Source organism: Bombyx mori, chromosome 22 (assembly GCF_030269925.1).
Source record: "Bombyx mori chromosome 22, ASM3026992v2".
Lineage (NCBI taxonomy): Eukaryota > Metazoa > Arthropoda > Insecta > Lepidoptera > Bombycidae > Bombyx > Bombyx mori.
The window spans coordinates 5120076-5138902 of NC_085128.1; the positions used below are offsets into that span (position 1 = coordinate 5120076).

The following is an 18827-nucleotide window of genomic DNA, read 5'->3' on the forward strand; positions in this document are numbered from 1 at the left end:
CAGATTTATTATTTTTAGGCTTTAGTATAGATACCTTGATCAAAATAAATTTACCAAAAAAATAATATGTTTAGTGTGTTTCGTAAATCACCCATAACATATTATTAAAAAAAATTAAAACGTGTTTGATTTACGGTAACTGAAATTAAAAACGATTTTCAATTAATTTCTGTGTAAATAAATCAACTTTTACGGTTTAATCTTGCGTTTTTATTGTCATTATATGTCTTCTAATGTTTCGAGTATTTTACAGTTTTCGTGGTAGCGGATGACTAAAAGTGTTATTCGACATTTGAATATTTTGCTAACTACCGCCTAATTTTCTTTAAAAATGTTTAGAGAATTTCATATTACACTTCCCATATAAGGAATTAATAGTATGACTTGAGGTCTGGCAGTTTGTATGACTTTGGTTTTCATTATCGTCATAAGATGATCCTAGTTGTTAAATAAGCCCCAACTAACTTCTCTATTTAAAGTAGCTGACGAAATAAAATGCGAGATTAAATCGTAAAAGTTGTTTTAATTATATCTTGGATTTCTTTAATTATATTTTGGAAGTCGTCATCAACTTATGCAATTATAATTAGACAATGATAATTTAATATTAAAACAATAATAAAACAAGACCACGCTATATTAAACATAAATAAAAGCAAAACCTTAACTGTCCCCTTCACACTCATAAGCTAGAACCGCGCGAGAGATGGGCACACTTTTCAAGATGCGCATGCAGTGTGACGTCACGCCACGCGCTTATTCACAAACACTACACAGTCGTCGTGGCCTAAAGGATAAGACGTCCGGTGTATTCGTATGAAGCGATGCACCGGTGTTCGAATCCCGCAGGCGGATACCAATTTTTCTAATGAAATACGTACTCAACAAATGTTAACGATTGACTTCCACGGTGAAGGAATAACATCGTGTAATAAAAATGAAACCCGCAAAATTATAATTTGCGTAATCACTGGTGGTAGGACCTCTTGGGAGTCCACTTTTCATGAGTGATAATTTGATGGTTGTGTAACATGCCTTTGTTACCTATACTTTTAATAGCAACAAAACTCATATTACATGCATATTTTCTTTATCTTTTAGTGTCTCTTTGGTGGTGATGCCTCATTGTACCACCCAGTTTTGCCTTATAAGATACCGTCAGATATCTTCGAACAGATGGTCATATCAGAAACAGCACAGGCTGACCTTGTTCGCGCCTGTTACCGTCTTAGTAGTGACGGGGTTTACCATCTGGAAGACGATGACAAATGGTAAGTGATTTTTGTTATCTTTTATGAATGCCCTCAATTGTTAATTTTAATGAGTTGATACCGTGTTTTTTCCTATCAACTTTCTGATGTTAAAAATGTTCCATATTACCATTTACTGGTATTAGGACCTCTTGTGAGCCCGCGCGGGTAGGTACCACCACCCCGCCTAATTCCGCCGTAAAGCAGTAATGCGTTTCGGTTCGAAGGGTGGGGTAGCCGTTGTAACTATACTGAGACCTTAGAACTTATATGTCGAGGTGGGTGGCACATTTACGTTGTGGATGTCTATGGGCTCCAGTAACCACTTAACATCAGGTGGGCTGTGAGCTCGTCAACCCATCTAAAAAAAAATAAAAAAAATATATCTAAGAGTCGTGAAAACCGAAGAAAGTAGGTAGTAATTTTTGTGTCATCATCATCATCAGTCTATAGCAGTCCACTGCTGGACATAGGAAATTTGGCTTGAACTTTACTAAAGGAATTTCTACAAATAAAACAGCACATAAGAAACACGGAGAGTTTATATTTTCAGATATAATGCCATGACAGGTCCAAAACAAAGTCACCTCGGTGAGTGATTAGAAACAATACATATTTTATAAAATTCTATACAAATAGTTAACAAGTAAACAGAGCCTAACAACTACATGCATAAGTAGCCGCTCCACATTCTTGAGGACCAAATATACAAGTCAGTTTTAAAAGGACTCAACAATGATATAATTTGATCTACCATCACTGGATTTTTGTTGAATCTCGATCGTTATTATCCAACCGAGTCCTCAAACTGCACTTCCAGATAGATTCCTTTCCTGCTCTGTTTATGTGAGAAATACAGGACGAAGCGTGAATCCAGGCAGGTATACATAAGTATTGAAGTAAGAGCATTTCAGCGAAAAACCAGTCATAAACTAGACATCTAATTTACGTGCAACTACTTAGATTAATTATTGCATTTTTCAAAAAATTTCAACATTTTTAAGTAAAATCTACGTATTTTTAAATACTTCGTAAATTTAGATACGCTATATAGATATATAAGGGACACGTTCACATTAATTACCGTGCGTTGTTGGAATAGCCCATTAGGGTATCAACGATTAGGTAGGGGAAAAATACATTCATACAGTAGAATTATTGGATTTGAGTTTTTGAAAAAAAATTAGTAATTATGGCAAGGAATGGAAAAACATTATATTCAGTGCGGTGAGCGTTTGACGAAGTGATTTTTATAGTGATTAATAACATCGCTTTTTTAGAAAATTTAAACTTAAAATAAAGATTAAGTGATAAAGGTACATCTAAATTTTCTTATAAGACATTAAATTTAGGATCTAAATTATATAGCTAATTTTATATTATGAATGACGTGTACTTATATAGAAGTCTTTATAAGGGATCACAGCTTGGAAAACTCTAGTTTCATACATCGACCAGGGAGATTTTAACTAGAGCTAATAAACGACATTTATGTGAAATTTGCTACGACTAAGTAAACATTACAATTTATTAAGTTTCGTAAACTATTAAATAGGCAACGCTAACCGAAATTTTAATTTCACTAAATTCGTGATCATGGTCACGTTGAAACTTTCAAACATAAACTATTTTTAACCACTTATACTAACCTACTAATAACTACTAAGCACAAACTTCATAAGCTATATTTAAATTGCTTGAAATAATTTAAAATATTGTGAATCTCTACAGATAAGGCTGGCTATATTCTTTGAAAATGAGTTACAGCAACTCCTTTGGCCCATAGTTCTAACTATTCCATGAACTCTTTACGTAGTCTAACGTGAACTGAAACCAGCTATTGGCTGAGATCTTGGGAAAGTATTTATATCAAATTTAATTTAATCAACAACACAATTTAAAGTATAGAACAAAAACTGAGAAAATCAAATTATTCGATGTGATCTTAGAAATAGGCTAAGAAGATTCACTTACAATCATCAAGTCTTAAATACTATTAAAGTTTTGTAAACGTAAAATCGGGATAAGTTTTTTGGCTTTTCCAAAAGAAACAAGTTCTTGAATCGATTTGACTAATTTCATAAAACCGAATCAGAAATTACAAACAGTGAATGAAACATAAAAATTGTTTTACAATTCTGATAAAACGGGTCCTTATGATTAATTATATATTAAGGAGCTACATCTAGAAGATCACATTGCAGAGGCTTGATATCTAAGTGTATTCTATTAGAGATAATACATTAAACATTAAAAACGAAGTTCAAAGACAAAATTTAATGCCATAAAGGTATTATTATTAAATGAAATATCCAAACCATTGTAAGTGCTACAATATCAGTAGCCAAAGAAATTTAAGTCAACAAATTTCTTAACACGAGACCAGCTCACGAATAAAACTTATTCAACAAGTTAAACACTAATGAGGTAAAAATAATTCTAGAATACAAAAAAAAAACATTAGACGCTTCCAATAACTTACTCAACCATATGTTCTGCAAGAATGATAAAGGAACACAGTAAGTCTCGGTAGAATATTCCTCACTTATCTATGGATACATAAACTTACCTTGTTCTTCGACAGGGGTATGTTCTTCATCTGAAGAGTCAAATCTTTCGATCAATGAACTTTGCTTTGATAAGGACTGCAAAAAATTTTTATATACTCGATAATTAGCCATTCTATACGCTTTTACTATACTTAGAAGAATAATATACCTTATTTGAGCGACGTCTTGGAGGTGATATCTTGTTCCACAAAGCTTCTAATTGATCGAAATGTTGCGATTGAGCAATTGCTGCTTCCTCAGGACCAAGACTCACCTATTAATTAATTTAAATATAGTTAATTTTATAGTGTACGTCTTCTACAAACTTAAATTTGTATGTTACTACCTGTGAACCCAAATCCTTATTCTTGGCCTCCTGTATTTTGGATATTTCTTCCATAGAGGCAGATACTGAGAATCTGGGGATCATGAAGTAAAATATAATGTTGCATAAAATAAATTACTAAAAATGTACATTAAATTTAATGCAACAAGACTGCAGGCATCATGATAAATAATTTATTGGTACCTTCTTTTTAATCGTTCATCTACTTGAGCCATCATAGCCGCAGAAGTGAGATGTCCGTATTTCTTCTGCCACGTGTACGTATCAAGTGATACCTCCTTTTTCAGTAGCCTTCTCATAGGTCTTTTTGGTGCCAACGGACGCAATTCTGTCATAGTTAGTTTGAAAAAAGGATTAGGGATAGCTTATAGTAGATAGTAGGGATAGTTTGAAAAAGTAATAATAAACGGATTCTATTGACTAACGTAATTCATCATTCATTCGACGTAAAGCAATGTTTTAGAAAATAATAGCAAGTTAATGTTTTATAATATAAACTCACCATCCACGTCTTTGGTTGGCGCTGTATATGTTGGTATTTTAACGTAAGTTGCCGGTGTATTGTGCAAACATATAATTGGTAGACAACCTGATCAAAAATAATCGACCGTTATTTTTTCGTAACGAAGTTTCTTCAACAAATAACAATAGCCATAAAAACTTAAATAATACAATTACGTAACGTATAAGAATGATAGAACGGAGCACGTAAGAAATCTTAGTGATAGTAGAATTTGATCCTTAATATATAATTGTACAGGATATCATTTTCGATGAAGTATTAGTAATAGCTGTTTCCCAAATAAAAACAACAAACAAGTCCAAACAAGTTTTCCTCAGATTTTGGAAAAAAGCAGGCCCTCTTGGAGTTCAGTGGCTTAAAAAACTATTGAATATCATCTTCAAAACTAGATCGGTACAAAATTTATGGCGCAAAATTGTACCTTTTTATAAAAAGGAAGGAGACGTCACACAGTTCGGAAATATGTAATTAGCACTTTTCTATCGAGTTAATTAGAGGTGTACTTGCTAAAAACGTTGCTTTTTAAATGGTTTACATGAATAATTTCAAAATTAACATTACTATAGATAGCTAAATTATAGATGTTTAGTGATACAAATTCTTTATTTCTATCAATAATTTTTACCTCTATCCAAAAGATGAACTACAACTCTCGCACAGTCGCTTGTTATTTGGAATCCGAGTAAAGGGACATGTAATGAAAATGATGTCAAAGCAAGACCTCTTTTAGTTTCCCATATTATAAGAGTCTTGTCTTCAGCGCCTAAAATGAAGTTTGTGTTAATTAAAAAAAAACTTAACTTTACACTACATTTACGCAACTTAAGAAAACTTACAGGATACCGCAATCGTACCGTCCCCGGTTACTTTGACGCAAGTCACTTTCCCAAGATGTCCAGATAACAAATGCAGATCAGAACCAGTATTTATGTCCCACACAATAAGGTTGCAGTCCCAGGAGCCGGATACAACTTGAGTTTTGTTCGTTATTGATACTGCTACGCACGTAACTATGTCTGAGTGGCCGACTAATACCTAAAGCATTATTACTATGACACATATTTTCTTCTTTGATGTATGTGAGTAGAAAATGTATGGAAATGGTAGAGCAAGGTAGACGGGGAAAGAGGTTGACCCAAGAAGACATGGATGGAGTGTGTGAATGACGATATTAGAGAGAGAGGAATGAGTGTTGAGTTAACGGCTGATAGAAGAGAGTGGAATAGAAAAATTTGCTGTGCCGACCCCACTTAGTGGGATAAGGTGGAGACAAAGAAGAAGAAGACATTTTCACTTTGATACCTGGATCTTTCTTAAATCTATTGGAAATTAAAAAAAAAAAAAAAAAAAAAATTAGGCATTACGAGTATATCGCGCTTAGTTTTCAAATATTAAATCAACGTAAATTGTATAAATCTATATTTTTTATTATTATTTTAATTCTTCAAATTTGACTCCCTGCCATATGTTTCATGAAACGTTAAAGTTACGTTATATAATAGTGGATGTGCCTGATCTACCTGTGACAATTTCCCTCCATCCAATTTCCAAACTTTCAGTGACATATCCATCGATCCAGTGACGACATGCTGTGAGTCCGCGGTCAAAGCGAAACAGGTGATTCTTTCGGCGTGCGATACTGAGCGTCTGTTGTCTTCTGAATTATCACCTCCAGCCAGAGACCAGATCCGCACTGAGTTATCACCGTCCGATAGAACCTGCGATAAAGTTAAATTGCTTACCTATAACTTACGCTTAGATCGGAAACTATAGACTTAAAATATTTATTAAGTTCACTGTTATGTTTCTGGTTTATAATTCAACGTTTAAAATTTTGTTTCACCTTCGTTCTGATAACGACGGACTAATACATAAGAAACCTTTCGTATTCTGCATTTTAATAATAATATTGTATGACCTAAAACTCTTTAAATATTAAATCCAAAAGACCTCTAAATATTAAATCTGAACAGTAATTGCATAAATACTTACAGCATACTTCATATTTAAAGTGACGTCAATACTAGCTGACGGTCCGGTTGCAGAATGTAGAACTATACCAGAGTCGACGAGCCAGACGTGGACATTACGAGCCCTGTCACTTGACATTGCACGGCGCCCGTCCGACATCATCAGCAGGGTTTGAATTGCTGAGCTATGACCCTAAATGATGAATACGAATATAAACATTGGTTTCCTTGATTGCAAACAAGTCATCATTCTCCTGCCCTTCTCCCAGTCATCTGGGGTCGGCGCAACATGTTTTCTCCTTCCATACTCTTCTATCATATACCATTTCTTCGCTCACTCCCTTCTTACCCTTATCGTCTTTTACGCAATCCATCCATTTCTTCTTAGGTATATCTCTTCCTCTACATACTTCCACATTCATAGTTAACATTCTCTTACCAACCTCATTTTCATTTCGTTTCATCACATGTCCATATCATTCCAAGCGCGCACTTCTCTGCTTCTCTGTCACAGGCGCCACTTTCAGACTTCCTCTAACATATTCATTCCGTATTCTATCCATTCTCGTTACTCCACACATCCATCGCAACATTCGCATCTCTGCTGCACGCAATCGCCTTTCACCATTTCTCAATGCAAACAAGTACTAACCTTATATGTCAGTGAAGGAGAATTATCCGCAAGCTGCCAAACGACCACAGTTCGGTCTTCAGATCCACTCAGTACCAATAGATTGTTTGGTGAAAAGGTGACACAAGTTATATGACCTATATGGCCGTTCAGTGTTGCTTGTAATCTGTGTGTTGAGAGTTGCCAGACTCTGACAAGGCCACGAGCGCATCCACTGGCGCCAAGCTGTCCGTCTCGGGATACTTCAAGGCAGCTTATTGGTATCAAGTCGCTTTGCTCAGCCTGGTCACATATGGAATTTTGTTTATCTATATGTTAATACGTGAAGCAGAAATGTTGTACCCCTTTTTACGAAAATTGCGCGGACGGAGGAGTATAAAATTTCTCACACTAATAGAGAATATAGAGAAGAAAAGCATTCTGCACGCTAATATTTTTTTATGCATAAAAAGTTCTTTAAATCAATAAAGAAAACATTACACACACTACCATGTATTTGACACACACACGCATATGTATTTAAAGTCTGTGGTCAAATTGAGAATAGATTATTATGATTAAATGTAGAATTTCTTTGACAATAGAACCAGATAATAATTTCCAAACTTATAATTTCAATTAATTATAGTCGAATTTCGACTACAGAGGGGCCACTAGTAAGACTAAAGACACAAAAAGTATTCTACGTTGTAAATAATATTTAAACTTACCTGAAGCAAAGTAATATTTGTGGTGGATTTAGTTTGACGTCTCTTCATTTGTTTTGTTGGTCTGAAATTAGTCAGGTTGTCTTCGGTATGAAATGAGTATATCGTAACTCTGTTTCCACCTAGAAAAAACGCCGTAAGTATTTATCTTTAAAAGATTATTGATAAATGAACGTGGAGCACGTCGAAAATAATTACTTCTACAAACACTTTGCGGACACATATTTTAATTAAATCTGTCTTCGTAAACACAATTTCAAAAGTTCAGAATTTCAGAGTTCATCTTAGACGCGTTATATTTTATAGATTCCTTATAAAGTTTTTGTCTGTTGATGAAAGGGCTTTATTTCTTTTATTAAAAAAATGTAGATAGTTTCGGTTTGTATTTAAATTCTTTCATTTCATAATTTAATATTTGGGACTTAAATCAGCCTTCACAGTTTTGTTTTTATCAAAAAAGCGACGAGCTTCCGTTTCATGTGTTCGCAAGTCTTTACTAATATTCGTGGAAATTGGCAACTTCAGGGATGTATAACAAAAAAAAAGTTACCACCTTGTGAAGGAACGTCACGAGATTTCACTGAAATATTTCTTATACAAGCGTATTATAGGCAATATTGAGTCGCATATTACCTGACGACACATCAGCAGCGATATTTCAAAAACACACACTAAATGAACATATTTAACACATTCGTATCTAGTCGATTCGTGGCAGTAGGAGTGGCAGAAATATATATCGTATATAAAATATAAATATATAATAATATGTAATACGTCACAGCAAAAAATATAGAATTCACAGTTCTATGTTATTTTACAGTCCGTAAAACTTAAGAGAAAAAGTTGATCCTGTAAATATAAATGCTATGGGTACGTACTTTACGTTGGAGTTATATACGGTGGAATTCGTTCGTGGCTTTACTCCTGAGTACCAACGAGTTATCGAAGCACGGATAATTCAAGAGCGGCTTTTGTTATTAAGAAAAGTTTTGAATTCTTTAAATAACAATTTTGTAGGCCAAATGGTGGTTATGGTAAGTTATATAACTATTTTATCATTCGGGTTCACAAATAATTAGTGTTAACAAAAACACAAGCTGTTGAATTAAATTATGGTATTTATGTTTTTTTTTGTTTCCCTTGTAGGCAGACGAGCATATTGCCCACCTTTTTTTTATTGCTTAGATGGGTGGACGAGCTCACAGCCCACCTATTGTTAAGTGGTTACTGGAGCCTATAGAAACCTAAACGTAAATGCGCCACCCACCTTGAGACATAAGTTCTAAGGTCTTAGTATAGTTACAACGGCTGCCCCACCCTTCAAACCGAAACGCATTGCTGTTTCACGATAGAAATAGGCAGGGTGGTGGTACCTACCCGTGCGGACTCTCAAGAGGTCCTACAACCTAATGGTGAGTGGTTACCGTCGCTCACGGACTACAGCAATTTTAGGGTCAAAGCCAAGCCGCCGCTTACCGTAGTTCTTGTAATGCAATTTAAGACACTCACCAGCAGCCAATAAGAAATGGTCTCGATCAGCAACAGCTAATGCTGCTAAGTCGTGTGCCACAGCCAATGTCCGGAGCAGTTGGGCGCTGTGTAAGCTATATAAATATATGCGTTGGTCGGCGCAACCGACCGCTACCCGGGACGAGTCATGAGCAACACAGAAGCACTTTACCTGTGAAACAAATGTACCTTTTCAACCTTTATTAGCGCAATCATCCTATTCTATCCGTTGCTTAATTGTTTTTCACAAATTAAAACGCTTCCTTTAATATCTTCAAGCTGCAATTTACTCCTTTAATTTAACGAGGGGTGAAAGGATGTTTGGTTTAAGCGATATTTTTGCAAATTTACAAAAGAACCATTTCATATGTAAAATTTTGAAAAAAAAAAAATCATAAGAGATAAACTTCTTCAGTTTTTTGAATGGGTAAAGTTAATTGAAATTCAATTTAAAACATCAAATATATAAAAATGAATTTCTGTTCGTTAAATCGTTCGTCTCGCTAAAACTCGAGAACGGCTAAACCGATTTGGCTAATTTTGGTCTTGAATTATATTTGTGGAAGTCCAGAAAAGGTTTAAGAGGTAGATAAATATGAAAATTCTCGGAATTAAATACAAAAATAACAATTTTGTTTTTCCTATGATGTATCCCCCTGTCGGACGGATTCGTTTTGTTTGTTTTAAGTTTATTTTATACAAAAGTTTAGGTCTTTTATTTATTGATTGAGGCACTACGAAGTCTGCCGGGTCAGCTAGTTGTTGATACAAATACCAAATAAAATGGACCTTTAATTACAAAGATAAGTGTCGCATATTAAGCGTGATGCCGTTTAAACCAAATCGCCTTTCATCCCTCTATAGTATATATTTTATACGAGACAGGAAGCGCAAGATATCATAAAAAGATTATAGTGCAGAAGTCAGTTCATTAACCACTTCTCTTAGCCTATAATTAGTACTGTAGAAAGCTACTGTAAAAGCATTAGCTGATAAACGACGTGGTGCAAATTATGTAACAATACTTATTTAACTGGAAAATAATGACATATCCTACTCAGTTCTGAAAACTTTTTAGTTAGAGCATTAAACTATTGCACTGCCGATTGCACATATAATTGAGGTGACATCAGTCTTGTACTTATTGTCAATTTGCATTTTTTTTTTATTTAATGATCATTTTCTTGGTGTAACTAAATAAATAAAATTCTTTAACACACGTACATACTGCCTTTTTGTAAATATTTCATATAAATATTTCATATAAATATTTCATGTAAGATTTATTGATTTTTTTATTTGACTTTATATTGATTCGCCTGGTTCTGAACTGACTGTATTGTGAGATCAGTTAATTAATAATTAAGAAACAATGAATACCACAGAGTTATTATTGTGTAACTATACTTGACGCATTTACGCTGTAGATGTCTATGGGCTCCAGTAACCACTTAAAACCAGGTGGACTGTGAGCTCGTCCACTCACCTAAGCAATAAAAAAAAAAAAAATTGTGTTTGTCTTTCAAAGATTACGATTTCGGAAAGTTCAATAATATATAGGTATAGTATTACAAGATCGTCATCTGGCTTCATAATATTAAAATCAAGTGGATATTAAGACAAAACGAAAAACTAAACTGTTTTTCATCCATTTAGATTTGGACTCTTTTTTCACAGTCCAGCAATGTTAGAGAACTGTTCCAAGAATACTTCGCTCCCTCGAGGGCGCTTATTTGAAATCGATCGTAGTTTATTTCTCGTATAAACGGCAAAGTGGATGTTTTAATCAATTTCGTAATTCTCGATCAAGTTTCAACAAAAGTGGGCCAGTCACTTTTCACGTTCGCCTTTTTATCGTCCCTCTATTTACTTTACTTGAGTGTCACCATGTATATAGTATGTATTTAAATATGCAAATGTGGGTGTGGTTCTAAAGAAATGTTAATAGTAAGTAGAAGTAATAGCGTTTCTATTTGAAGGGTGGGGCAGCCGTTGTAACTATACTTGAGACCTTAGAACTTATATCTCAAGGTGCGTGGCGCATTTACGTTGTAGATGTATGTGGGCTCCAGTAATCACTTAACACCAGGTGGGCTGTGAGCTCATCCACCCATCTAAGTAATAAAAAAAAAAAAACTTGTGTTATTATGAAACTTCGAAATTTTGTGTACTTCTGACTAACAATAGATTAAGGGCCGCTTGCACGAGGAAACAAAAATGTAGATAGTGGAGATTCTGGAGTCGATATCATTGAGTTAAAACATCGGATTTATATCAATGAACTAATTACACGTAATTTATATTTTTTTAAGGACGACCAGACGAGCCTTTTTTTTTGTTGATCTAGAATCTAGATGGTCAGGCAAACTCCCTCGGTGTTAATTAGTTTCCGAAGCCCATACACAACTTAGTGTGAAACACATACGGCGCCCCTCCCCCCACCACCCACCTGTTATTCGCCCCCTAGTAGTTTTGCTCACTTGTTTTGTTAAATATTTCTTCGGTGGAAAACCATAGCTACAATACGCTCAGACGAAATATTTAGAAAACTAATGAGTGAAGAATTCGTTAATTGCGTAATATTGTTTATTCGTATTAAAAATTATTGATTTTTTTGTTGATGTACGTGGCAGATTCGTAAGGACTATAATTGTGGCGGTAAATATGATGAAGAAAGATAAGGGAATTTTCTCGAGGAATTCTTCAGCGGAACATACGATGCAAAAGACAGATTGTACCAAAGCGAGATCAGTTTATAGACAAACCCAGTGGTTCTTTGCCTGTATTAATATATTATAAAAACATCACTAATAACCACCGAAAAATAACATACGAATTAATTAACTAATGCGCAAGCATTTTACTGCCATTGCTGTTTTAATTACATTTATACTTTTAATTCGAATAAGTTGAATTGCGTGGCACTCCATCTCCTCGTATGTGTATCGTTAAGAATGACCAACAGGTTCATTAGAGAATGGACAGCAGCGTCAATATTAATTACAAAAACGTATTGCGATCACCAGCTCGCATTCGTTGGCGGTAGAGCGGAAAATATTCCTGGCGGCGATACGCCAGGGTTTTCACACATAAGATTAATATTACAACAAAAATATAACACACTTCTGTGAAACGTTAATGTTGCGAAGCACTGTCTTTATTTTTACATAGTTAGCCATTGGATACCACCGGTCTCATTATTTATTTGCAGGCATGCGTTCTGAATTAAATGGCACGACAGCGGTTATACAATTGAGATTTCGACCTCATGTTTCAAGATAATGTATTAATGTCTGTAGGATCTAGTAACCGCCTAACATCAGGTGAGTCGTAAGTTTGTTCCCTAGTTGGAACGAAGTTCCTTATGACTTATGGGACGACGGGAGGGGTACCCTAACCGTGGAAAAACGTCCGTAACGTAAGATTTTTATTAGTAATGCATACAGTGTACGACTTAACTTTGTGATAGCGTACAAATTAGTAATGCACACAGTGTACGACTTAACTTTGTAATAACGTACAAAAAATAACGTATTTTTTATCATTCATTGACCACGATCTCGGAGCGTTCGTTTGCGCAATACACTAACTCTTATGCAAACAACCGTCAATGAAGTGTACCACAATAAGTTCGCACGTTACCGAATGACCGTGGGTTGTTGCGAAACCTTCAGTTTTATTTTCTTTATACCTCAAATAGAACTTAAAATTAATATTTTTATAATAAAGAACGTCGTTCCTATCTGGTGTCCCAACAACACCACACATCTTTAAAAAAAAAAAAAAACATTCGGACCTGTTTTTCTAGAAATTACAATATTGAACTTACGTTCTACAATACTTAGGTTCAAATAGGGGCTATTAATGACGTACCTTGGCTTTGTGCCTTTTCAAGGGATGTAAATAAGTCCCCGTTATGAACGTCCTAAGATGCAGTTCGTTGTCCCCTTGCAGTGTGAGTAGGAAGACATTGTCGTCGGTGACATCGAAGATATGAATAGGCACTCCAGCAGTGACAGTTGATAGCAAGGTAAAATTCTCTACATTCCAAGTGCAGACAGTGCCGTCTTGGGATCCGGTTATAAATATATTACCATCTTGAATAACTTTCACAGATGTCACTGATCCTCTGTGGTGATCTAGTTTTGTTACCTGTTTAACCATAAATACAAGAAAGTTCATATAATAAAATAGGTACGTGTTAAACATTAATATAGAGACATCCTTTATATTAATGAAGAGTAAAACATATAAATATAACTAGATTAGAATATCGACATTATATTTGTTAATTTGAGACCTAAATGTTTAATCTGTATAACTCATTGTTATATTTGTAATTTGTCTACTACTAATTAATACTTACCAAGGCACCGTCCACTAAAGATGTGATTATAACAGCGGAATCATCTCCACCGCTAATCACCAGCGAACGATTCACAATCGCTGCGACGCACAGTACAGGTGCGATGTGCTCTCTGTTTATAAACATAAAGATCACAATCGCATAACAATGTAGAACAAAGTAAGCGAAAAGAATCAAAGATGATTTGTAACTCACAATATTTTGGTTTTAACTGCTAAAGTGTGTAAGTCCCAGACGATGACGCTTGTATCTTCAGAGCCTGTGAGTAGATATTGTGATTCTCTGGTCACACACATACAGAGAATGCTGCCCGAATGTCCTGGCAACAAATACAACGAAACTAAGTTTTTAAAGGTCATTTTTATGATTATTGCGTAGACGGGCAACGGGTTGATGATCCATCTGGTGTTGTATCGTGTCGTTTCTGGAGTCCGTACACTTGCCGCCAACTAATTTGAGACTTGAGGTATGTCCTAATTGTTTAGTAATTAAGAGTGGTACAATTTCTGCGGGTTTGATTTTTACATTATTTTTACATTTTTACATTATATTTTTTTATTAATGTCTTTGCAGGCAGACGAGCATACGGCCCACCTGATGGTAAGCGGTTACCGTAGCTCACGGTCGTCAGGAATGCCAGGGGCAGAGCCAAGTTGCTGCCTACCAGCTGCTACTTACGATACTATTCAATATCGTGGAAGTCGTGGACATATTTTATGTACGTATTTCATTAGAAAAATTCGTACCCGCCTGCGGGTTTTGAACCCGGCTTGATCGCATCACTCTATACGAGGATACTAGGCATGTTATCATGTAGGCCACAACTTAATTCTGGATTTGTTTCTTAAAATTTGTGGGCTACGGTAAATACTTTTTACTTCTTTTGGGATTAAACACTTATTGCAATTTATATGCACTAGAACGTAAATGTCACTACTCGAATAATTCTTTATTACTACACTTCAGTGGGCGAAATTCAACCGTATAAATTTTATCGCATTTTCTCTTTAGGAAAAAAAAAACTGCTTCAATTATAGTTTCAACACAAAAACTATGTTAAAATAGCTACGAAACAGAAATAGAAAATCGTATTTGTCTATTTAGATCTGCCTATCATAATAAATTCACTTCCTTTAATTTATTTAGATAGTACTAGCGACCCGCCCTCGCTTCGCTTCGGAAACTGTAATTTATTATTTATTTCTCAACTATATAATGAATGTTAAAATACATATAAACCTTCCTCTTTAATCACTCTATCTATTAAAAAAAATCGCATCAAAATCCGTTGCGTAGTTTTAAAGATTTAAGCATACATAGGGATATAGGGACAGAGAAAGCAACTTTGTTTTAAACTATGTAGTGATGTATTATAGTTAGAAGCTTAGACCCTGTTCTAATAAGGCTTAGTATTAGTGAGCATTATTGTTTGTTAAGGTATACAAAAAATATATTAGTTTGCCAAATGTTCGTACAACCTTTCCAACCATTTGTCTTCCAGAACACATGCTCTCTGAATACCAAAGTTGGATCGGAACAAACTGTCTAAGTTCGCACACAACAAAACTTCATAAATTATAACGTTTTATGGTGCTACGATTTATTTAAGGTAAAATTTCATTAACGTCGACAATGTTCATCCATTTATAAAGAAAATAGGCGCTTCGAGATCGAGGCGTGGCGTAACAAAAGATCCAGGATAAAGGCAAACGTTGACTAGGCCGTGTAATAAAATTAATTATATCATTTTCGTGGGAGTCGAGACTAGAGGCTTTCCTTGCAGTGAGTTTTTGAATAATCTAATAAAGAAAGAAGAAGAATATACTAATCGAATATTTTGTCTTCATTCTTAAGAACGATGTATAATAGCTTTATACGAAAACTACTATCTGAAAATGAAGACTGGCATATTAGTGATTTCTAAAATGATAGTACTGAAAATTCGATTAACCCTTTCACTGCTATGTAGGTCACTCGTGCCCTACACGGCGCACTGAAGTAATTGTGTCGATTTCTGTTACTGAGCGCCCGGATTGCCTAACTTCACCTTCCGTATACTGGTGGTAGGACCTCTTATGAGTCCGTGCGGGTAGGTACATCACCCTGCCTAATTCTGCCGTGAAGCAGCAATGCGCCGCGTAGGGCACCGGTGACCTACGTGACAGTCAAAGGGTTAAAAATGATTTTGCATGTAATGGCATAGTTTAAATTCAGCCCATGTGCTACATTTACGAGCTCTGCGTATCTGTAAGATGCGATCGAATTATGTTGCCCATATGGTTTTAAGTGACTATTGAAGGCTAGAGAAATCACAACGTGATTGTCGCCATCCACCTAGAGAAAAGTTCCAATTGGTTTGTTTAACAATTGTTCCATACTTCGAAGCGGAATACATATTGTGTGCTCAGTGCGAGTTTTTTAACGTTCTCGATAGCGTAAAAGTTAACTCAAATTTGTATGGAGTGCCTACGTTTGCCGCTAGGGCTGAGAACGTTAAAAAACGCGCACTAAGCACAATGGTTGCTTCACGGCAGATATAAATAGGAAAATAGTACCTACTCGCTGGGACTTACAATACAAGGATACATACATACGTAATACCCACACAAGTTATTACGCAAACTTAATAAAAAAACACGAGTTTGATTTTTATTAAATGGAATTATTGCTTCATCGTAGTAAGAATTGTAGTCGTTGTACACAATAATACAATATGCTGGGTTTGTAATTTCTTAGGAAAAAATTTTACTCGCATGCGTGATTTGAACCCCCGCATGGTCGTATTTCTTGATACAAGCACACTTTTGACATTGTGAGCTCTCAAAATACTTTAAATTAGAAAAACGAAAACCATTTTATGTTTAAATTAGTAAGTAAGTATACATTAATTTCAGTTTGCTTTAGTATTTTAATCCAGTACCGGATTCCGGAACGGGGAATTTCCTTGAATAATTAATCAAATCTAAAAGGAGAAAGAGTGACATAAAAAGATAATTGAGAAAGATTTAATCTCAAAGAGACAGACACGATATTTCCATTACCAATAAATTTGTGTTCCGCCGAAAGAGGGACTGGGCGATAAATGGAATATATCTGTATATATATTTTAGATACTTATATTTTATTCGATATTTTTATCGAAGCTTTAATAAGTCCAGGACAGAGACGGCCGACGTATTAAATCAAAATTGTCAGAGGAGTTTCCATGATTCTGCTTTATTTCTACTGCAAAATACTCATATGTTTCCAGAACAGTCCTTACAAAATACTAGTTTGGCCCTTTACCTTAGCCGTTAGTGTCTTCTGAGCTGTAAGTGTTTTAATTATATTTACCTACAACTATAATTGCCTTTTTAGCATCAGTACAACCACGGCAGTTGCAACAAAGTATACCAAAGTATTTGTTTAATAAGTATGAGTTTTGAGGTTGGGGGTAAGCCCGCAAGGAGTTCCGGAGAGTAATTAGTTAATGTTATGACATGTTGAGGGTTCGTGAGACCTTTTTGTGTTAATTTTGCGTTGACTCAGCTGAGTGTGACTAAGGAATGTTCTTCTGAGGCCCAAAACCAAAGTTTATGGTTGGTTAATGTTGGTAATAAATTAGTTGTTTTATTTTATTAGTAAGATTAAATCTTTGAATTTCGGTGTGATTTTAAAGATCATTCGAGTATCCGTACAGTACTTTAATTAATATGTATGTTTATATTCATAGGTAGGGAGCGATGTGAGTGAGCTCTTACCCGTACTACTATTCTTGAGTTCCAGATCTCCATCGATCACTATCGACCTGAACTAATCACTCACGATTATGGTAGAGGATGAACATCACTATTTGAGTTTCATAGCTCACCTAGAGAATTTAACTAGACGCTTCAATTACCAATATAAATAAATGCTCCGGTCACCGCCCTGGTCGAGCTCGTCGCTTGCGAGGAAGGGCTCGACGGGCAAATTAACACAAAGACACAGTCCACTGAGTTTCTTGTTGGATCTTCTCAGTGGGTCGCGTTTCCGATCCGGTGGTAGATTGTGCGAAGCACTACTCTTGCTAAGGCCAGTGTTAGCAACACTCCGGTTTGAGCCCCGTGAGCTCATCTACACGTTAGGGTGAAGCTGAAATAGCCTCATAAGGCTATCAGCGTAGGTAGGAAAAAAAATGCTGACCTTAAAAAAAATAACCACTTACCTTTGAAAGTGTGCACCTTTGAATTCGACATGATGTGCCAAAGTTGAGGGTCTCCAGCCGACGGTGCGAGTACCAGATGCTGTCCTGAGGGAGCCAACTGGAGGAGTCTTGTACCAGCACCGGGACTTGAGCCCCCCACTGATACGACACGGACTGTCGATGCTATAGGAGGGTGAAGCCTGAGGGAATGGAACGCGAGTATGAATCAGACATAAAACGTATAAGAAACAACAAAAAGAAAAAGTATCTGCCGGTTAGTACTATTAAAAATGTACTGACCAAGGTCTTGGATGAATCGCGAATTGAGCCATTTTGGGTCGGAAACGCATGTGTAGATTATTTTATTTATCTATCGGTAACCATTGTGCGTTTTTTCATGCGCCTCTGTTGGACAGTGCCTTACAAGTAATTAAAAGACTCATTATATTGTTATTTGACAATGCCTTACAAGTGATAACTAGAAGGTATATCATATTAAACTAAAAATGAGTCTATTGAAAAAAATCTAACAAAATATATATCACTTTTCGCTGTTTTCACCATTTTTATTGCACAGTATTTTTTTAAATTATACAATAGAGGTAATGTTCCACACGAATATTATGTTCATTGCTTTAGTGTTATTAAGTACAAAACATTAATCTTGTGTATATTTCCATCTTTTTACAATAAAATAAACCATCTGTAATGATGTTATCTATTTCTAACTAAAGAAAGACTAAACAGTTACAATTTTCCAGTCTGTTTGTGAACCGACTTTTTTAAACAGCCATTGTTCAGTTTTTGT

The 18827-nt window shown here is 35.3% G+C and overlaps 1 protein-coding gene across 2 annotated transcripts in view; it reads right to left on the reverse strand.

Moving 5' to 3' along the window:
* Positions 1–1774: 1774 nt before the first annotated feature.
* LOC101744721 (protein qui-1) overlaps positions 1775–18827 on the reverse strand; it is a 102934-nt gene continuing 85881 nt past the window's right edge. Inside the window, exons 15-31 of one of the 2 annotated variants that reach the window (XM_012695352.4) lie at positions 18041–18219; positions 14050–14173; positions 13855–13966; positions 13362–13640; positions 9489–9660; positions 7980–8098; positions 7291–7551; positions 6661–6831; positions 6189–6386; positions 5505–5703; positions 5294–5431; positions 4648–4734; positions 4329–4473; positions 4146–4218; positions 3969–4073; positions 3820–3895; positions 1775–3745 (exon numbers count right to left, since the gene is read on the reverse strand). In XM_012695352.4, coding sequence (XP_012550806.2) covers positions 3729–3745; positions 3820–3895; positions 3969–4073; positions 4146–4218; positions 4329–4473; positions 4648–4734; positions 5294–5431; positions 5505–5703; positions 6189–6386; positions 6661–6831; positions 7291–7551; positions 7980–8098; positions 9489–9660; positions 13362–13640; positions 13855–13966; positions 14050–14173; positions 18041–18219 — 2455 coding nt within the window. In that variant the 3' untranslated portion in view covers positions 1775–3728. Of the gene's footprint in view, positions 3896–3968; positions 4074–4145; positions 4219–4328; positions 4474–4647; positions 4735–5293; positions 5432–5504; positions 5704–6188; positions 6387–6660; positions 6832–7290; positions 7552–7979; positions 8099–9488; positions 9661–13361; positions 13641–13854; positions 13967–14049; positions 14174–18040; positions 18220–18827 lie in introns of both variants that reach the window. The other variant, XM_012695351.4, reaches the window with a different exon arrangement.